This window comes from Netta rufina (genome assembly GCF_964035555.1).
Source record: "Netta rufina genome assembly, chromosome: 21".
NCBI classification, from domain to species: Eukaryota; Metazoa; Chordata; class Aves; order Anseriformes; family Anatidae; genus Netta; species Netta rufina.
The window spans coordinates 10,569,245-10,586,459 of record NC_140145.1 but is presented as its reverse complement, the minus strand read 5'-3'; the positions used below and the strand labels follow the sequence as shown (position 1 = coordinate 10,586,459).

At 44.2% G+C, this 17,215-nt stretch overlaps 1 protein-coding gene across 1 annotated transcript in view; it reads left to right on the top strand.

Moving 5' to 3' along the window:
* ACACA (acetyl-CoA carboxylase alpha) overlaps window positions 1–17,215 on the top strand; it is a 117,781-nt gene that overhangs the window by 21,055 nt on the left and 79,511 nt on the right. Inside the window, 17 exon segments of the mRNA XM_084299665.1 lie at window positions 190–246; window positions 248–301; window positions 908–1,117; window positions 1,631–1,801; window positions 4,309–4,470; window positions 5,054–5,217; window positions 6,006–6,156; window positions 6,520–6,623; window positions 7,475–7,556; window positions 7,691–7,836; window positions 9,066–9,216; window positions 10,484–10,618; window positions 11,086–11,232; window positions 11,358–11,546; window positions 12,152–12,252; window positions 12,897–12,985; window positions 14,245–14,369. Of these exon segments, the coding sequence (XP_084155791.1) occupies window positions 190–246; window positions 248–301; window positions 908–1,117; window positions 1,631–1,801; window positions 4,309–4,470; window positions 5,054–5,217; window positions 6,006–6,156; window positions 6,520–6,623; window positions 7,475–7,556; window positions 7,691–7,836; window positions 9,066–9,216; window positions 10,484–10,618; window positions 11,086–11,232; window positions 11,358–11,546; window positions 12,152–12,252; window positions 12,897–12,985; window positions 14,245–14,369 (2,238 nt within the window).

Genomic DNA, 17,215 nt, shown 5'->3' with positions numbered 1-17,215 from the left:
TCCCCATTTTTCCACCTACAGGAACCCTCTTGAACTGGAATATTTGGTTTCTATCTCATTCATGTGTAGCTTGCTAAATAGAGTCAGAAGATGTGGAGGCTTGGACACAAATCATAGGGAAGTAACAATCTTTTCAACTTGATACTGCTAACTTTTTGCTACTTACCCATGTTTTCCTGTTATAAACAGGCTGCTGAAGAGGTTGGCTACCCTGTCATGATCAAGGCCTCTGAAGGAGGAGGAGGAAAAAGGAATTAGGAAAGTTAACAATGCAGATGACTTCCCTAACCTATTTAGACAGGTGATTATTTCCACTGATTTTTACTGTCTCATTCTAGATGTCCACCTTGGAGAAGAGAAGGCTCTGGGGAGACCTTACAGCAGCCTTCCAATACCTAAAGGGGGCTACAGAAAAGCTGGGGAGGGTCACTGTCAGGAAGTGTAGTGATAGGACAAGGGGAATGGCTTTAAACTAAAAGGGGATAGGTTTAGGTTAGATAAAAGGGGGAAATTCTTCACTGTGAGGGCAGTAAGACTGGCACAGGCTGCGTTCTTTCTTCTCTATGTTGGTAGGATTTCAGTATATCTGCATAACCAGTATGGTTGTCAAATACTCAGCGTCCTGGTAGATGCTGAATAAATCCATGTAATAGAGAGTATTTGCAGTGTAAATGTAAAATGCTGAGGGGCACAAACCTGCTTTAGCTTATGGGTTATTTAGGAAAGCTGAGATGATGGAAACAGCACTCCAATTGCATGCAAGCAAACACAAGGTATTTTCAGCTATAAGTGGCCCATGGGAAATAGTATGGATACTTGCTGCTTAAAAATGAGCTTGGGTTGATTGTGATGAAGACAGTTGTTTACAAAAAATGGTTTGTCCATTTATATGCTGTCTCTGCTATAGGTTCAAGCTGAAGTCCCAGGCTCTCCAATCTTCGTAATGAGGCTAGCCAAGCAGTCCCGCCACTTGGAGGTGCAGATCCTGGCAGATCAGTACGGCAATGCCATCTCTCTCTTTGGTCGGGACTGCTCTGTGCAGCGCAGGCACCAGAAGATTATTGAAGAAGCACCTGCTTCTATTGCGACGTCGGTGGTATTTGAGCACATGGAGCAGGTGAGAGAGGCTCTGAAATTTTCTTTCCTTATGACGCTCCAGAAACAGCCAGGATTTTTTTTTTTTTACATTGCCAGTAATTTTACATTGTTGAATCTTTTAAAAGAGCAAAGGGTTTTGTGTCTTAAAGTGCTTTTTGTGGACAACCACTGACATTTCCAAGCATGAGTCCACCATGCGCTAACAAAAAGTTTAGAGCTCTCTTGAAAACTGCTTTCACCTCAAAAATGGGATGGCAGTGTATTTTAAATACGTGTTGTCACATTAAAAACAAGCTGCAGGGATTGGATGAATTTTCTAATCCTGACTGTTACAAATACTCACTTCAAACTCTGCCCTTTGTAAGCAGTGCAAATGAAATAGCCTGGAAACCTAAACTCCTGTGCCATGTGCTTTTCTTTGAGTAGTTCTTGGGCTGGGTACAAGCTTTCGGATGTTTTAGAATACCCCCAAGAAGACTGAAGTGGATGGCATGGCTGAACAGAACAAACACTCTTCTTTCCTGTGTGCTAGTGTGCAGTGAAGCTTGCCAAAATGGTGGGATATGTGAGCGCAGGCACCGTGGAATACCTCTACAGCCAGGATGGCAGTTTCTACTTTCTGGAGTTGAATCCCCGTCTGCAAGTGGAGCACCCCTGCACGGAGATGGTAGCTGATGTTAATCTGCCGGCAGCACAGCTCCAGGTGAGTCAGGACCCAGGTCCCGAGCTTCTGGAGGCTTTCAGAGGTACTGGAATTGTGTGGTGAAGAGGCCTGACCATGAAAAACCTGTTCTGCTGAAGCCCTAGTAAAATTAGGGGGGCGGACTCCTGTTGAGTCACTGCCAGGTTTCTGTGTTAAAACTGGATCACACACTAATGTTATGCAGATGAGTAGATCTTGGTACTGATAGAGGAGAGAATGTACGGAAAATGTTAGAGAGCGTGACCAAATATGGCCTATATCCTCAAGTGCGGGTAGGTGTTACTTGTATCCCCCACTCTTCCTTCCCAACAAAAGCACCCAACAATTAATAGACCTGTTTGGGTACTTTACCAGCTTGGGATTTATCTTCTGTGGCTGGAGCAAAACTTATATGTTGCAAAATATTCTTCCCCTTCTGTTAGGACTGTTCAACTAAGTTACGGTTCTACCTTTTGGTTCTTTCGGATTTGGAAAGCAAAGAGAGGTTATTTTCTAGTTGTTCTGGACTGCTTAGGGAGACCTTCAGTTAAAAGCAGTGTGAAGCAGCAGCAGAATAAAATGTAAAGGTAGGAAAACTGATTTAAGGAAAGGTGTGTAAAAGGCCTGTCTCAACAGGCTTTAGACATGAGTAGTTCTTAAAGCTCTAAAATTATTTTGTCAAATGAGTTGGCTTCTGAGGTTAAGAGAGCAATCAACTGCTGTGCCAGTTCTGAGCAGTGCATCACCTACTCCGCTGCCTCCAAGGGAGAACAGTATTCCCAGAATTTCTAATGACAGAGGGGAAAAACAACAGACAACTGGAATTTTCATCTTTCAGCAAGTTCAGCAGTTGTTTGAAATTCAGAAAAGTGACTTTGATCTTTTAAATTTTGATTAGCAGTTCCTGACTTCCAGGACAATTGTTTCCACCTCTCCAAGCCCCTCACTCATAGCAGATGGTTCCTCTTCATAGCTGAGGCTCATAGATGAGCTAGCTGCAGGAGTGTTGGAAACTGGTAGCTCTGCTAGCCTAACTTTTACTTTCACCTTTATTATTTTGAATTCCTGCCTTTCCTGAAATTACAAGGTATGTCTGTACGATGGAGAGGCCAAGGTAGATGCCATCAAATTGAGTCTAGTGCTCTGCACGCTCTGTGACAGACAATCCCTCTTCAGTGTCGTCAAAGCAGGGAGCTCACAGGAACCAGGTTGTATCAGTCTCCCTGACAAAAAGGAGACTGGCTGTTGCATGGGAGATGCAGCTACTCGGGCTTGCATGATGCACTTTGTCAGCCATCGCTGTGCTTCATGCAGCTGTGGCTGGATTCACTGTGCTGACTTGGCCCAAATCTCATGAATGTGAAGTTCTCTTCTTGCTAAGCCTTTGGAGCAATTTGCTTTGGGTTTGGAAAGAAGTAACTCTCTCAGCTCTGTCACCCAAGGCACTGGCAAAAGATACTAGCCTTCAAGGGTGAGCAGCTTGTTTTGAATGCCTGCAGGCATGAAAGGGTGTGTGATCTGGTAGGAACTGGAAAGCTTGAACTGAGGTGCGTTTCCAGACCAGAAGTGCTTTGGCATATAGCTAGCTCCCTCTGCTTGGCAGACACATCATGACTTCTCCTATGCTAGAGACCTCCCATCCAATTCCTAGCAGTCAAGACCATCATCATTTTATTTCAGCAAGCAGGGGGAGCAGGATCATCTTCATTTTGTCAGGAGGCCGCTTGGTTTTGGCCTGAGTGTTCTCTTGGCAGATAATTCCAGTAGCTCAATGTATGTATTTGCCAGGCATTGACGGTTTTGTAGCTGATCAGATGCTTTCCTCATTGTTTGGGCACTGTTCTTGCATATTGCTGATGCTAGATGCAGTTTCATAGAGGGGGGCATTGGTGCAGTAACCAGTTTGGTCTTTTCTTTTATCTGTTAGTGTCTGGCTAATAGACAGCTGAAAGAAATGGTTGAACTAAAGCTCAGCCTTTTTGAACTGTAGCTGAAAAAACAAAACCAAAAAACCCACTACCAAAACCAACCAAAAAGCAACAACAAAACAAAGCAAAAAACCAAACAGTTAATGACTACTGGGACTTTAGTCTGTAAGGCTGCCAGTTCTACAGGTTACCCTCTCTGCAATTCATGGTTGTGAAATTCCACAAAGGTCTCATGCGACCAGTTAGGGGCCAACTGTCTCACTGGCACCTTAGTGTATTTTTAACAGGCCTAATGTACGCCCATCCTCAGCTGACCTAGCACTGGCCAGCTTTCTTTGAAGCCCTTTAATCAGTCCATGGAAAATACTGTGTGAAAGGCTTAGGGTGGATATTACACTCAGCTCAGCTGTCCTGAGAACCAGGAATGTTCCAAGATGTGTCCATGGAGAAGGCTCACATAAGAAAACAGGCGTGTGTATTTGCCATACCAGAACTGCAGCGTTAGCTTCTGCAGAGAATTTGTGGAGTTCCTCCAGGAAGAAGGACTTTGTGAGGAAAGCAACTTGCTTAGTGGTGGTAAATACTGTTTCTCCCCCTTAGATTGCCATGGGGATTCCGCTCCACAGGATCAAGGATATCCGAGTGATGTATGGTGTTTCTCCATGGGGAGATGGAGCTATTGATTTTGAGAACTCAGCCCATGTTCCCTGTCCGCGTGGCCATGTTATTGCTGCACGTATCACCAGTGAGAATCCTGATGAGGTGAGTGTTTTAAATTCTATAGTTCCTAATCACACTGATAATCCCAAGCTTTCCAGCTAGGTTCAGTCCTGCTGCTGTTCCTGGAAGGTTTGGCAGCAACTTAAAAAGATTCTTCCCTTATCTGCCTTAGCTGATAGCTCTGTAGGCTGTGGTTAGACACTAGAAGAACACGAATGGGCTGACACAGGTGTGTTGTACAGTATGTTTACCTTTGTCTCCTCATCTTCCTGGGGTATAATAGATTGTGTCTATGCCTTAGCATTATGACTTCTTTCTGTTGTGACTTTATTGTTCCCCAAGCACCCTGTCATTGTTAGCTGCTTAAGGTGGTGTTGACCTCACGAAAGCTAAGGTTTTCAGTTTTCCGTGTTCTCTGAATTGCAACAGTTCCTGCATTTCTGTATTCTTGAGAACCATCCTGGTGCTTTGGCACTGAACTCTTTACAGATTCAGCCAGAACTTAGCTATGTGTGTATCACATTGAAGTGCAAAGAGATGCTCTTTATAACTCTGATTACTCCCCTAATTCTGGATTATTTACTTTTTCTTTAGGGTGTATAGCAATGTCTGTCTGTCTTTACAGGGATTTAAGCCTAGTTCTGGTACAGTCCAGGAACTGAATTTCCGCAGCAATAAGAACGTCTGGGGCTATTTCAGTGTTGCTGCTGCAGGAGGGCTTCATGAGTTTGCTGATTCTCAGTTTGGTCACTGCTTCTCCTGGGGAGAGAATCGTGAAGAAGCCATCTCGTAAGTAAAGAAATATCTTGTCTTGGTTCTTTTTAATCCAAAGGGCCGTGGATAAAACTAGACTTCTTTATTTTAGGAATTTTAAGAGAAGTTTCCCTCTCTTAACTTGCTTTCCATGTCATGGTCAGGCTTTTCATCCCACATGCTTTGCAGTTCCACTGTGTTACACCTACATTTTTACACTTTTTGGTTACTTCTCTTTATTTTTTTCCTTTCTGTTTCATTCCTGCCTTGCATGTCTGCTGCTGGGGTAAGATTAGCTACCATTCTGTTGAAGTCCCTCTTTGAAAGCATTCATGTTGAAGGCTTCTGACTGGAACACCATTGATAACTTACTATGCCAATGCGTTGTAAGCCACTGAGCATCCTCGTGATGTGGAACATAAAAGTCCTGTCATAAGACAGAACTGTCTGACCTGTCATCCAAGCCACTTTTTATCCAGAGTCTTTCCACTGTTCCATTCTGGGTGGGATGGTGACAGCACCTGTCATTCTGTGTATACTCCGTGTGTGTTATAGGTACTTGGACGATGATGACAGCAGGAACTCCTGATCTCATCGCTGGTGCTGGCTGAGCTTTTCTGGTTCGCACCAGCAGCAGATTGAAGAAAATCAATATTCTTTAATTCCCAAGCATGCCACATAGAATCTTGCTCCAGTGCACGTGTTCTTCTGCTCTTATTTTCTGACTAGTTTTTCCAGGCAACTTATGGGGAACCATCTAGAGTTATTAGCTTGCACATTACTGTTAATATGGGATGGGTAATGGGTACTCTTTTCTTTTTCAGAAACATGGTGGTGGCTTTGAAGGAGCTGTCCATCCGAGGGGATTTCCGAACCACTGTTGAGTACTTGATTAAACTGTTGGAAACAGAAAGTTTCCAGCAGAACCGCATTGACACTGGCTGGTTGGATCGGCTTATTGCTGAGAAAGTACAGGTGCAGATGTTTGCTTTACATCTTGGAGATGCTTTGCTTTACATCTTGCTTTACAAGTTGGAGAGAGGGAGAGGAAGGGGAGAAGGTGGGGCAGAGAGAGTGAGAAACAGAGAGTAGGAAAGCTTGGCGGATGATGGTTGCAAGAAGACAGGGATTTAGGAGTGCTTAATTTCAACTCCTAAATCCTTAATTTTCCACTTTACAAATTAACATTTTCATCAGGCTTTAGGTCACTATTTTGTCTGGGGAAAGTGGTTTTAGAGTTGACCATAAAAGCATCTTAGTGTAAGTGAGAACTAAGGCTCGTATTTTGGCTTTTAGGCTAAAGGAGGTGTAACTGTTTTATGTACTCTTTTTTTCTAGGCCGAAAGGCCTGATACCATGCTAGGAGTGGTGTGTGGAGCTCTTCATGTGGCTGATGTGAGCTTACGGAACAGTGTCTCAAACTTCCTGCACTCTCTAGAAAGGTAAGCTGCAGGCTGATTGGGTAGACAGCTGACAAGCAGATTGTAATTATTTTTGACTTGCAAGTTTTGTTCAAGTAGAGTACAAGCCAGAAATACACAGAGCTTGTTATCTGCTCTCTGTTCTCTGGTAGCTGTTTGTCTACTGGCCTAAGAAAACTGGCACGTATCTATGCATCTCCCCAGATATCCCCTGCTGTTTGAACAGATTGGTTTGATTTCTGGCTGTTTTGGCAGAAGCTTCAAGAAACGGTGCAGAAATGTGGAGTTCTTTTTCCCTTTGTGCTGCCACGCCAACATTTTAGGGAGTCTTGAATCACCATATACTGTCCTTCTGTTTTGATGTTTGATTTAATTTTCTAGATTTGACATAATTTTCAAAACTGAATGTTTCCCACCGGTACTTAGAAAATCCTGTCTGTTCCTGCTGGCTTTAAAGTAGAACAGGCACTGTAGGGAACCCAGTCATAACGCTCCGTCAGGCTAAACCAGGTATGACCCAGGCAAATCCATTTTTAATAGTTCTTCCCTTCAGTGTCCCGTTGGTGACTCCATACTGCAAACAGGGGGAAGAGCTGCTTTATCCCAATGCGAAGTCATGCTATGAGTTCTGTAACTTGGACTGTGATGCTTCTTTGACTCAAAGGCAAAAGTTATTGAATGGAAAGGAAAGTAGAGGTGATCTGTATGGGTAGAGAGAGATGGACTGGCTTTATCAAATGGTTGTGTACCTCTTGTAAGAAGAAATGGTGTAAAAGCCTAATTCTTGCATATGTCTTTGAACTTCCTTGGGCCCCTGATAGCCGTTTGATGGCTTCTGGAAAACATGTTTTGTTTTGTGCTTCTTTTTCAAGGGGCCAAGTTCTGCCTGCTCATACTCTGCTAAACACCGTGGATGTGGAACTCATCTACGAAGGACGGAAGTATGTGCTGAAGGTAAGTTGCACAGCGTGGAGAACCATCCTCTTGCCACCATTAGTTGGAAATGTTCGTGTGCTGCTCTGGCTTAATCTTTGTAATACCTGCCATGGCTCCTGCATGTAAGACTTCTCGTTCTTGTGGATCTGCAGGTGACCCGACAGTCTCCCAACTCCTACGTGGTCATCATGAACAGCTCCTGTGTAGAAGTGGATGTGCACCGGCTGAGCGATGGAGGACTGCTCCTGTCCTATGATGGCAGCAGCTATACTACGTACATGAAGGAAGAAGTGGACAGGTAGCAACCTGGAAAGTTTGTTGTATAACATTTCCATACAAGTCAAGATTAGGTGTACTCCTAACCTTCTGCGTCCAAGTGATCAACTGGGAATGGGAGAGCTTGCTAGGTGTGTTATTATCGAGGAGTTTGCAGGGAGATGTTGCTTTCATCTGAAGAGCTTATCCAGGATACTTTTACAAGAAAGATCTGAGTGTGTACTGATGTGGTGCGTATTCTCCTGCTGGCTCTTTAAAAGTGCCCTTTTTGGATTATATCTGGTCACCTGGGAGAGGAACTTAGTGCTCTGACCAACCAGTTGATTTTGTAGGTTGTTTAGGTGAACTAGGGCTTAGATCCCCATTTCCCTTAGACGTAGTTTGTGATTGACTCGTGTTTTCTGTGAAAGTGTGAGAAGTTGTTCTTTCCATGACTCTAAGCTGGGTAATTTGAAAGATATTGATGGAGACCTTGGTCCTCACAGAGATAGGTGTTGTTATTGCTCGTGGGATTCTGAATGCTTTAGTATCTGAGATGAAACACATGGAGGTGAAAACTAGAACGTCAGTAAATCTCCACCTTCTGGATTTGGAACCACTTTGCCCCCTCTGCTGGTTATTTTCTATGGCAAATGTAACAAAGTGCTCAGGAGTTCCGAGAAAGTTTTGATAACTTTCTGGGTTGGCAAATGCTATAAAATTTCAACCTTAGTTTAATGTATGGATACATCCTGCTCTTTTCAGCTTTGCTCCATTTACAAGAGGATTTTGCGTGGGATTTGTTGAATGTGTTGTGTGTTAAGTATGGAGAGTGCAATCTCCACTAATATCAGTTTTTGTTTATATGAAATCCTGAACTTCATTGGTTCTGGTTCTAACAGTGAGTGATACCCACTGGTAGAGGAGAAGCATGTGTGCAGTGTTGCAACAGGGGCTGCAGGGAGGTGGGTACCGGTCTCTTCTCTCAGGTGACAAGTGATAGGACACGAGGCAGTGGCCTCAAGTTGTGCCAGGGGCGGTTTAGATTGGATATCAGAAAGGATTTCTTCACAGAAGGGGTGGTTAGGCATTGGAGTGAGCTGCCCAAGTGTTGGCATCCCTGGAAGTATTTCAGAGACGTGTGGATGAGGCGCTTAGGGACATGGTTTAGCAGAGGACGTGGAGTGTTAGGCGGATGGTTGGACTCATGGCCTTGAAGGGCTTTTCCAACCTAAATGGTTCTTTGATTCTATTTTTCCTGTTATTTCCTAGGTATCGCATCACCATAGGTAACAAGACCTGTGTGTTTGAAAAGGAAAACGATCCCTCCATCCTGCGCTCGCCGTCAGCTGGGAAGCTTATTCAGTACGTGGTGGAGGACGGCGGACACGTGTTTGCAGGCCAATGCTTTGCAGAAATTGAGGTAAAATCTCAAAGAACTAAGTTGGTTGCAGATGCTGAATCTGTCCATGCAAAAGCTGAGGAGGAAATAAATCGAATGTTCTGGAACTGGGAATTAAGAATGAGGAGTAACTCAGAGTATTTCCTCTCCAAATTTTTCTGTGTTTTAACTTGGACTAATGTAGGAATCAGCAAGCGGAGTGGTGTGGTAGGGAAGAAATTAACAGCTGCAATTTGAGCATTAATGACTGCACCAAGTGATAAGCAAAATTTCTCAGCCGCAAGAGTTACTATCACGGTTACCGTCTTGCTGTGATATCAAAGGAGAGTAGGATCCACGTGTACCATGTCTTCTAACTACAGTGAAGAAGGCTTTCTGTTTGTAGGCCCCTGCTTAGCACTTAAAGACTCAGAAGCAGAGGTATATGCTGGGATTAAGTAATAAATTAAGACTTCTCTGATTGCCTGATTATTTATCAGGTTGCTCAGACAAGTTAAGCTGAAAATAAACATCACTTCTCCCTTGGAAGTTACTTAACGCTTAGAGAGGAGGAGGACTAACAATTTCTGCGTCATAGTGAGGAAAGCGTGAGAGGTTGTGTAGGAGTCCATGGCTCAAGACAGATTTGAGGGAGGGAAGGGTGTGTTCGGAGAGGGGCAATTAAAACAGTTGGAGAGATTGTGTAGGAGAACACTATCGAGCCATAGATCTAGGTATTTTATGTAAACTCTTTTATACACTGCAACCGAGTGATGGCTAAGAAGGCACCACCTGCTTAATTCCTGTGTTCCCCATTGTGGTGTGTGCTACAGCAGTGGTAAAACTAGACTGCCCTCCCCCAAACCCAACACTTCTGCTCCAAAGGCAAGAGCTCCCTTGGCTGAGCTGACAGCATCTCTATTTGTGAACAGAAGGCTGAGACCTGTGACCTCTAGAAAGTAATCCTAATTTCTAAGAGTCCAGCAGCTGCAGTAATAAATTATCTCTGCAGTAGTAAATTATATCTGCAGCTATCTGTGTTGAATGTGGGACCTACCTGAGTACCCATTGGTTCAAACAGCTTCCTGCTGCACTAATCCGTGGCCTAGTAGTTCGTTCTACCATTGACTTAAATTCCTGGAGTTTCATTCACCATGTTTGTACTTTTAAGCCTTTGAGAAAAGCTGAATACAAAAGGTGGTCATGCAGGTTTGTTGGTCTGCGGTAGGATTATTGGCTGCTAGCTCACAAAACCAGAGCCATCTGGGGAGAACAAAAGCTGCATGTGTAACCTGTTTCCTTGCTACAGGTGATGAAAATGGTGATGACACTGACAGTAGGAGAATCGGGCTGCATCCATTACGTCAAACGCCCTGGGGCAGTGTTGGATCCAGGCTGTGTGATTGCCAAGCTCCAACTGGATGATCCCAGCAGGGTTCAGCAGGTGAGAAGTTGCAGGAAGCACAGAAGTTTGCTGTGGTTTTAATAGGGGAGCGATGCTGAAAGTGCTACAAGATGGCCCAATATACTGAACCAACTTCAGATTTGTGCATTGTACTGGAATTGTCACTGTAACATTTGTTACATGAGGACTAGGACTCAGATTACTGTCTCATCCTCTGATTCAAGCTAAGCTTTTGTACCAGTCTTGTCGTGCTCTTATCTCACTGCTGTTGGGGATACATGGCTGTCGATGATATTGGTGGTTGGCCAGATCTTTCTATCTGCTTTATTCCTCTGCATGCTTATTCTTTTTTATCATGGACTCCTCTTTGTGACCCTCTTCTGGAGGACAGGGATAGGTATCCCAGCTCCAAGGGTGTCAGACCCTGTGAGAGCAATTGGAGGGTTAGTTGCTGAGGAGCAGTTTTGGAGGGTTAGTGACACTGTGGTGCTTGCTTGTGTTTCCAGGCTGAACTGCACACGGGTACCTTGCCACAGATCCAGAGCACAGCACTTCGAGGCGAGAAACTCCATCGCATCTTCCATTATGTCCTAGATAACCTGGTCAATGTGATGAACGGATACTGCCTGCCAGAGCCCTACTTCAGCAGCAAGGTATTGTTTACTTTTGTTTCTGAGAGCAAGAGCGGAAGAAGACCTCCCTGAACAGCCTTTCCTTTCCTCCATTCTTACCGCTTATTTTTTTCCTTATGTTTGTCTTTACACTGCCTTGTCTCTAGGTGAAGGGCTGGGTTGAGCGGCTAATGAAGACCCTGAGAGATCCATCTTTGCCTCTGCTGGAACTTCAGGACATCATGACCAGTGTTTCTGGACGGATCCCACCCAATGTGGAGAAGTCCATCAAGAAGGAGATGGCCCAGTATGCCAGCAACATCACATCAGTCCTTTGCCAATTTCCCAGCCAACAGGTGATCAACCACACTCATACAGAGGAAAAAAATTTGTCTTTTGTTGGGGGCAAAGAGAAGTATAAAATTCCTTTAAATTAGCTGGAGGTTAGATGGACCTGAAAGGTGCTTTTGAATCCAGGATCTTCGCGATGAAAGATACTTACAGTATTACTTAAGCTTACGGGTTTGCCTTCTTTACCCATGCTGAAGGCTGTGTGTTCTCTGCTCAGTATAGCTTTAAATAGGCTAGATTGGGAATTGGAAGCAATTTAATCATGTCAGTGGCCTTGTGGGCATTTATTTACTTGCTTTTTGGCTGATACATATGCTACAGTGCACTTTCTGGTGTCAACATAACCTTAAAAAAGAATGGTTGCGACTAAGGAAAGCCTCATCAGGTAATGAGATGTTGGAAGGTGATTTCCGTAGTATATGATGTTGTGCATCAATTTTTCTGTCATTGTTAAGCCATTAACTTCCTTAGTAGTTTAAGGCTTTGGCCTTTGCTGAAGTCTGCTGGAGCTCTGGTCTGGTTTATCTGGCAGTGCTCAGTTTCTGCCCTAGTTGTTCAGCCAGATCTCCCCATCCAGGACTGGAACTGCCATGAGACTTCTCTCTTTCAGATTGCCAATATCCTGGATAGCCATGCAGCCACTTTGAACCGCAAATCAGAGCGTGAGGTCTTCTTCATGAACACACAGAGCATTGTGCAGCTCGTACAAAGGTGAGCTGTTTTCATAGGAGCATTAAGGTGGGAAAAGACCTCCAAGATGATCTAGTCCCCTGCCACCAATATCACCCACTAAACCGTGTCCCTAAGTACAACATCCACGCTTTCCTTAAAACACCCCCTGGGACAGTGACTCCATCACCTCCCCTGGCAACTGGTTCCAATTCCCAACCACTTTCTGAGAAGAAATTTCTCCTTATTTCCAACCTGAAGAACAATGTGGGGACTGTGTGGGTGTGGCTTCTGGCTGTGAAGCACACATACAGATTCTTCCTTTTTCCCTTTGCCTTATGAAAGAAAGATTTAACTTCTGTCCTGACGCTGATCCCATCTTGGGTATTTCATCAAGCAGCTGGTGTGTCATGCCTTTTAGCTCCTAGAGTTGTGATATTCTCGGAAGAAAAAGGATGTTTTGATGCAAAGCATGAGCCATGCTAACCCACAACAGGAATGGTAGAATTTTCACATTCATTCTGGTTGCAGAGGTTGTCCAGTGGTTTTTGGGAGCAGGTGTGCTTCTTTCCACATACAAGCAGACTTACTCTGCCATCTGTGTTGAGTGTTACTCACCTGCAGTTTCAGACACAGCGCACTGACAGTCTCACTCAGTGCTAGGTTTGACCTCTTTGCTTCTGCAGGTACCGGAGTGGTATTCGGGGTCACATGAAGGCTGTGGTGATGGACCTGCTCCGTCAGTACCTGAAGGTGGAGACTCAGTTTCAGCATGGTGAGTCGCTGTGCACATCAAGCACTTGATTCCTGAAAGACATTTTTTTTCTTTTTTTATAGAGAAGCTTATGTCCAGTTTGAGCTTTCTGAGTGCTCATAATGCTTATGTATCATCAGTTTGAACCAGCAAATGACAAACTCCACCCTAAAGTTGTCTGTTCTACTCATTTCCACTGTTTCTATGTCCATCATCTTTCACATCCTGTGCCACCTTACCCATAGTTTAGATGCCATAATATGACTGGCTTCTTTTCAGACTAGGAATGCTCCTTTTCCCTGTAAATCATCAAAAGAACAATCTCCACATGAGTTTATAATCCTCTAAGTGAGGATTTCCATATGATCTGGAGTAAAGAGACAGATTGACTGAATTACGGGTTGCAGTTATTGAGCTTGCTAAGGCTCAGCCGCTCTGTGAACTTGTTCTAGAGTAGAGGTAAAGCAGTTCTCCTTTGATTTCTCTTACTCTGACTCTGTCAGCAGTAGCCTCCAGCTAGAGACCTCCACACGTTGGGTGTTCCACATGCAGAAGCTTCATACTAGAAGCTGGATTTTTATTTTCTGATTTCTGAGCATCTGCAGAAAAATTAGAATCAGAAAAACTGTTTACATTCACCATGCTGTTTAGTTCCATCTTGCCTCCTTATTAAATTCTGCAGTAAGAAAATTAAGTGCAGTAAAAATATAAAAGTCTGAGCTATTTGCACCTGCTGTAAAATACCATGAAGTTTCTCAGTGTTCATAAGAATAAGCCTCAAACACTGAGAACTGAAATAAATTGCACTACTGTATCCAGGCACAAGATGGCAATGAAGGACTAGCTAATTAGGAGGCTCAAGTTCTTACAGGTAGTTCAGCTTCTGCTCTACTTTTCTTTTATACTGCCCCCATTCCTGCAGTAATGGTACTGAAGAGTCCTTTGCACTTCAGTTTGCTGGTGGCAGAGGATGGTGCAAGTCTTTTTTCTATTATTTCATTCTGGTTGAAATTTGAATGCTCACCAGGTATTTGGTATTTCAGCTGTTCTAAGAAGAGAAATTCAACTGCTTGAATTAAAACTTGCAGTTGAGGGGTGTGGGTGTGGGGAGGAATGCTTCCAGCCCGCAACTGATTGTGTGGATCACACAAAGTAGATTCTCAAAAAATAAATGTAAAAAACAAACAAACAAACAAAAAACAAACAAACCACATCTTGTCACATATATTCCATGACACAGAGGTTTGGAGGCTGGCAAAAATGTGCACTTCTGATTGCAGGTCACTATGACAAGTGTGTCTTTGCCCTTCGGGAAGAGAATAAAAGCGACATGAATGCTGTACTGAACTACATCTTCTCACATGCTCAGGTCACCAAGAAGAACCTGCTTGTTACAATGCTCATTGTAAGTTGTCTGATCTGGAAATTTGCTTCTCCTTGTAGCTGTGTGTTTGATGCTTTGAAAGGTACTGAATTGACAGCTCTTATTCTTACGGATGCCAACCTCCTAGCTACGGAAGCGGCCGCAGCAATGTGGAATTTCTTCCTGCTTTCTTCTTAGTGAATGGCATCAGCCAGCCTGTACTGGTGTCCCCGCGTGGTTTCACATGTTCTTCCTCAATTTGGTCTCATATGCTTGCAGTTGCTGTCTTAGCTTCTTCCTGGCTGTAGGCTCAGAAAGTCTCCCTGCAGGTCTGCAGCAACGCTTTCTGACCAGCTGTGTGGTGGAACCAGGCTAGGACTCGATGTCTCAGCACAAAGCTGGGCACTCTGGATCAGGTCTCTGCCCCTGGGAGTGGTGTGTAGCTGTCCAGGGGGCTTGCATAGATTGGGGAATCTCTTGGATATGGATCCCACCCTAGAAACACATACAAATCCTTGCGCTGGGACCTGTCATCATCTTTCCATGTTCTTCTGTCTTGATACTGGCTTGTGAAAATCTCAGCTCTTATTAACCTCAGCTGCTCTCTAATGAGTAACATTCCCCCAGCAAATTGCATTCTCAGGAAAAATAAATAAAAACCCAGCAACTGAGTCCTGCCTCTCTTTTTCTTTTCCCTAAAAAGCCTCAGAAAATCTTCATTCCACATAAGGCTTTGAAGCAGAGTGAATACTCACGTTCCTCAAGGCAGGATGAATTTAGCTACAACGTGATTTTCAGCACAGGCTGGAGTTAGGTGTACAGCTTGTTAAGGGGCTAATTACAATAGTATCCTTCCCCCCCCTTCTGACTTTGTCCCTCCCTCCCCCTCTTTTTTCCTTTTCTATAGAAATATAATGTGGTCTGTTAACGGCCAAAAATATTTCCGAAGTAGCCATCCACAAAATAACTCTCAAAAGCAGAAAAAGGCTCATAATTGTCCCAGGCAGAGGCTGGGTTTCTTAAATTCTAATTTGTAGGATATAAGGGCCCTGGAATTCTTTCTTTCTGGCTCTCGTTTTTTCCTTTTTTTTTTTTTCTTTTCTCTTTTTGGTGTGTGGTGTGATTGTAAGTAACGCTTGCCTTAAGAATCTCATTATTTGAACACGGAGCCATATTTCCTCTGAGAATTCTGGAGTAGCTTTGAGCCGGGGCTGTTCATTTCTCAAGTAATCATGCTGGCGTGATGGAGAGAGAAAATGGCAGCTGTTCGCAGCTCAGGCCTTCAATTTTCTTCAGAGTCCAGTCACTCAAGTGTGTAATTACACGGGGGTGCCGGGGAGGCGTTAAGGCCTTGTCAAAGAGCTGGTTTGAGGCTTTGCTCACTGCCTTTGCCAATCAGTGCAGGCAAAAGCCAGTGTAGCACCAGCTACCTGCTTTATTTTGTTGTTGTCATCCTGATTATTTCTTGCTAAAATGGGACTGAAACTTTTTGTCTAGATTTTCACCTCCATGCCAGCCGTGTCTTGGAGGTAAAGTCTCGCCGTGTCTTCACGTCGGGAGGTGAAACGTCTGGCTGAGGCAGCGAGGGGCGTGCTGGGAGCCAGGAAGAACAGAAAAAAACTAAAGACTCCCTGAGTTTCCCTTTGTCTTTTGTCTGTGCTCCTTCTTCCCACACTGTCAGCTGCTTCATCTCAAGTTAAGGCCACCCGCTTTGAGTCCCACTTCTGCTGGGACTCACAGCCTGCTGGAGAGGCCTTTCTGCAGAGGAACCGAGGAGGAGGCTGCCCAGGGAGGCAGGTTCTGCTCGTACATCCTCTGTGAGACCCTGGCAGGAGCTGTGGGGCAGGGGCTGCTTGGCTCAAGTGGGTACCAGTGCTTAGGAAGGGCGATGGACCTCAGGTCACCGTGTTGTCTGTGGCAGAGCTAGGAGCCACAGGCTGCTGAATTACAGGTCACCCCATTAGCCAAAGGCCCATCATTCCTCTTCCTTCGGAGGCGCATTACTCTTCATGTCCGAGGGCCCCCCTGGCACATTTGGTAATCATGGTGAAGGCGGTGGCATTTTATGGGTTGCCAGGCTATTTATGTGGGATGGTTACGTTTGTCCTCCAAGGGCAAATGTCATGTCAAAACACCTTGATGCTTGTGTTGCTGTTATTGATGTATCCCTAGGAATCCATTATTAACAAAGGGCTCTGAGGATGGTTTTAGTAATAGCGTTATGCTGCCATCACTCACATTTTTAGCTAGCAGGCGTTTAAGGCAGGATGGGAACTACTCCATCTTTCATGTATTTGTTGAAATATAGTGTGATTTGAAGTTGTGTATTCATTTTATGTACTTAACTCACTGTTGTATGCGCATCCTCCCCTTAACTAGATAGAATTGCTTGTGTTAGATGGCGTGGCATATGTCCCGTGTCCTGCTTACTGCTGAAAGTAACAAGAATTAATAGAACAGCACCAGGCATTTGTACTCCAAACACACCAAAGGTGGTTGTGGAATTATTCCCTGTGAATTCACACACTGATGTAGAGCGGTTAGATTTACAGAACTTTCTTTGGAGGTAGTTGTTGTAGTTGTTTGCTGGTCCTGGGCTGGCTAGTGGGAGGTGACAGTCTGACAGGAGCTTAGTTTGTTGGGTTTTTAAAATGATTTAGCTTTGGTCACTCTCACTGAGAGCTTTGCACCATCACTCCTAGAGATGACATTGCACTTGTGTGGGGTCAGAGAGAAAGGGGTCAAGAACAATGTGGGGAAAAAGCTATTTAGCTTTGCAATTGTATGTGGTGTGAGCAGTTACTAGTTAATGGACATGGGACTTCTGTTATTTTGATTTTTGTTTTTTGCTTTGATAAACCTGCCAGGGAAAACCAACACATTTAAAA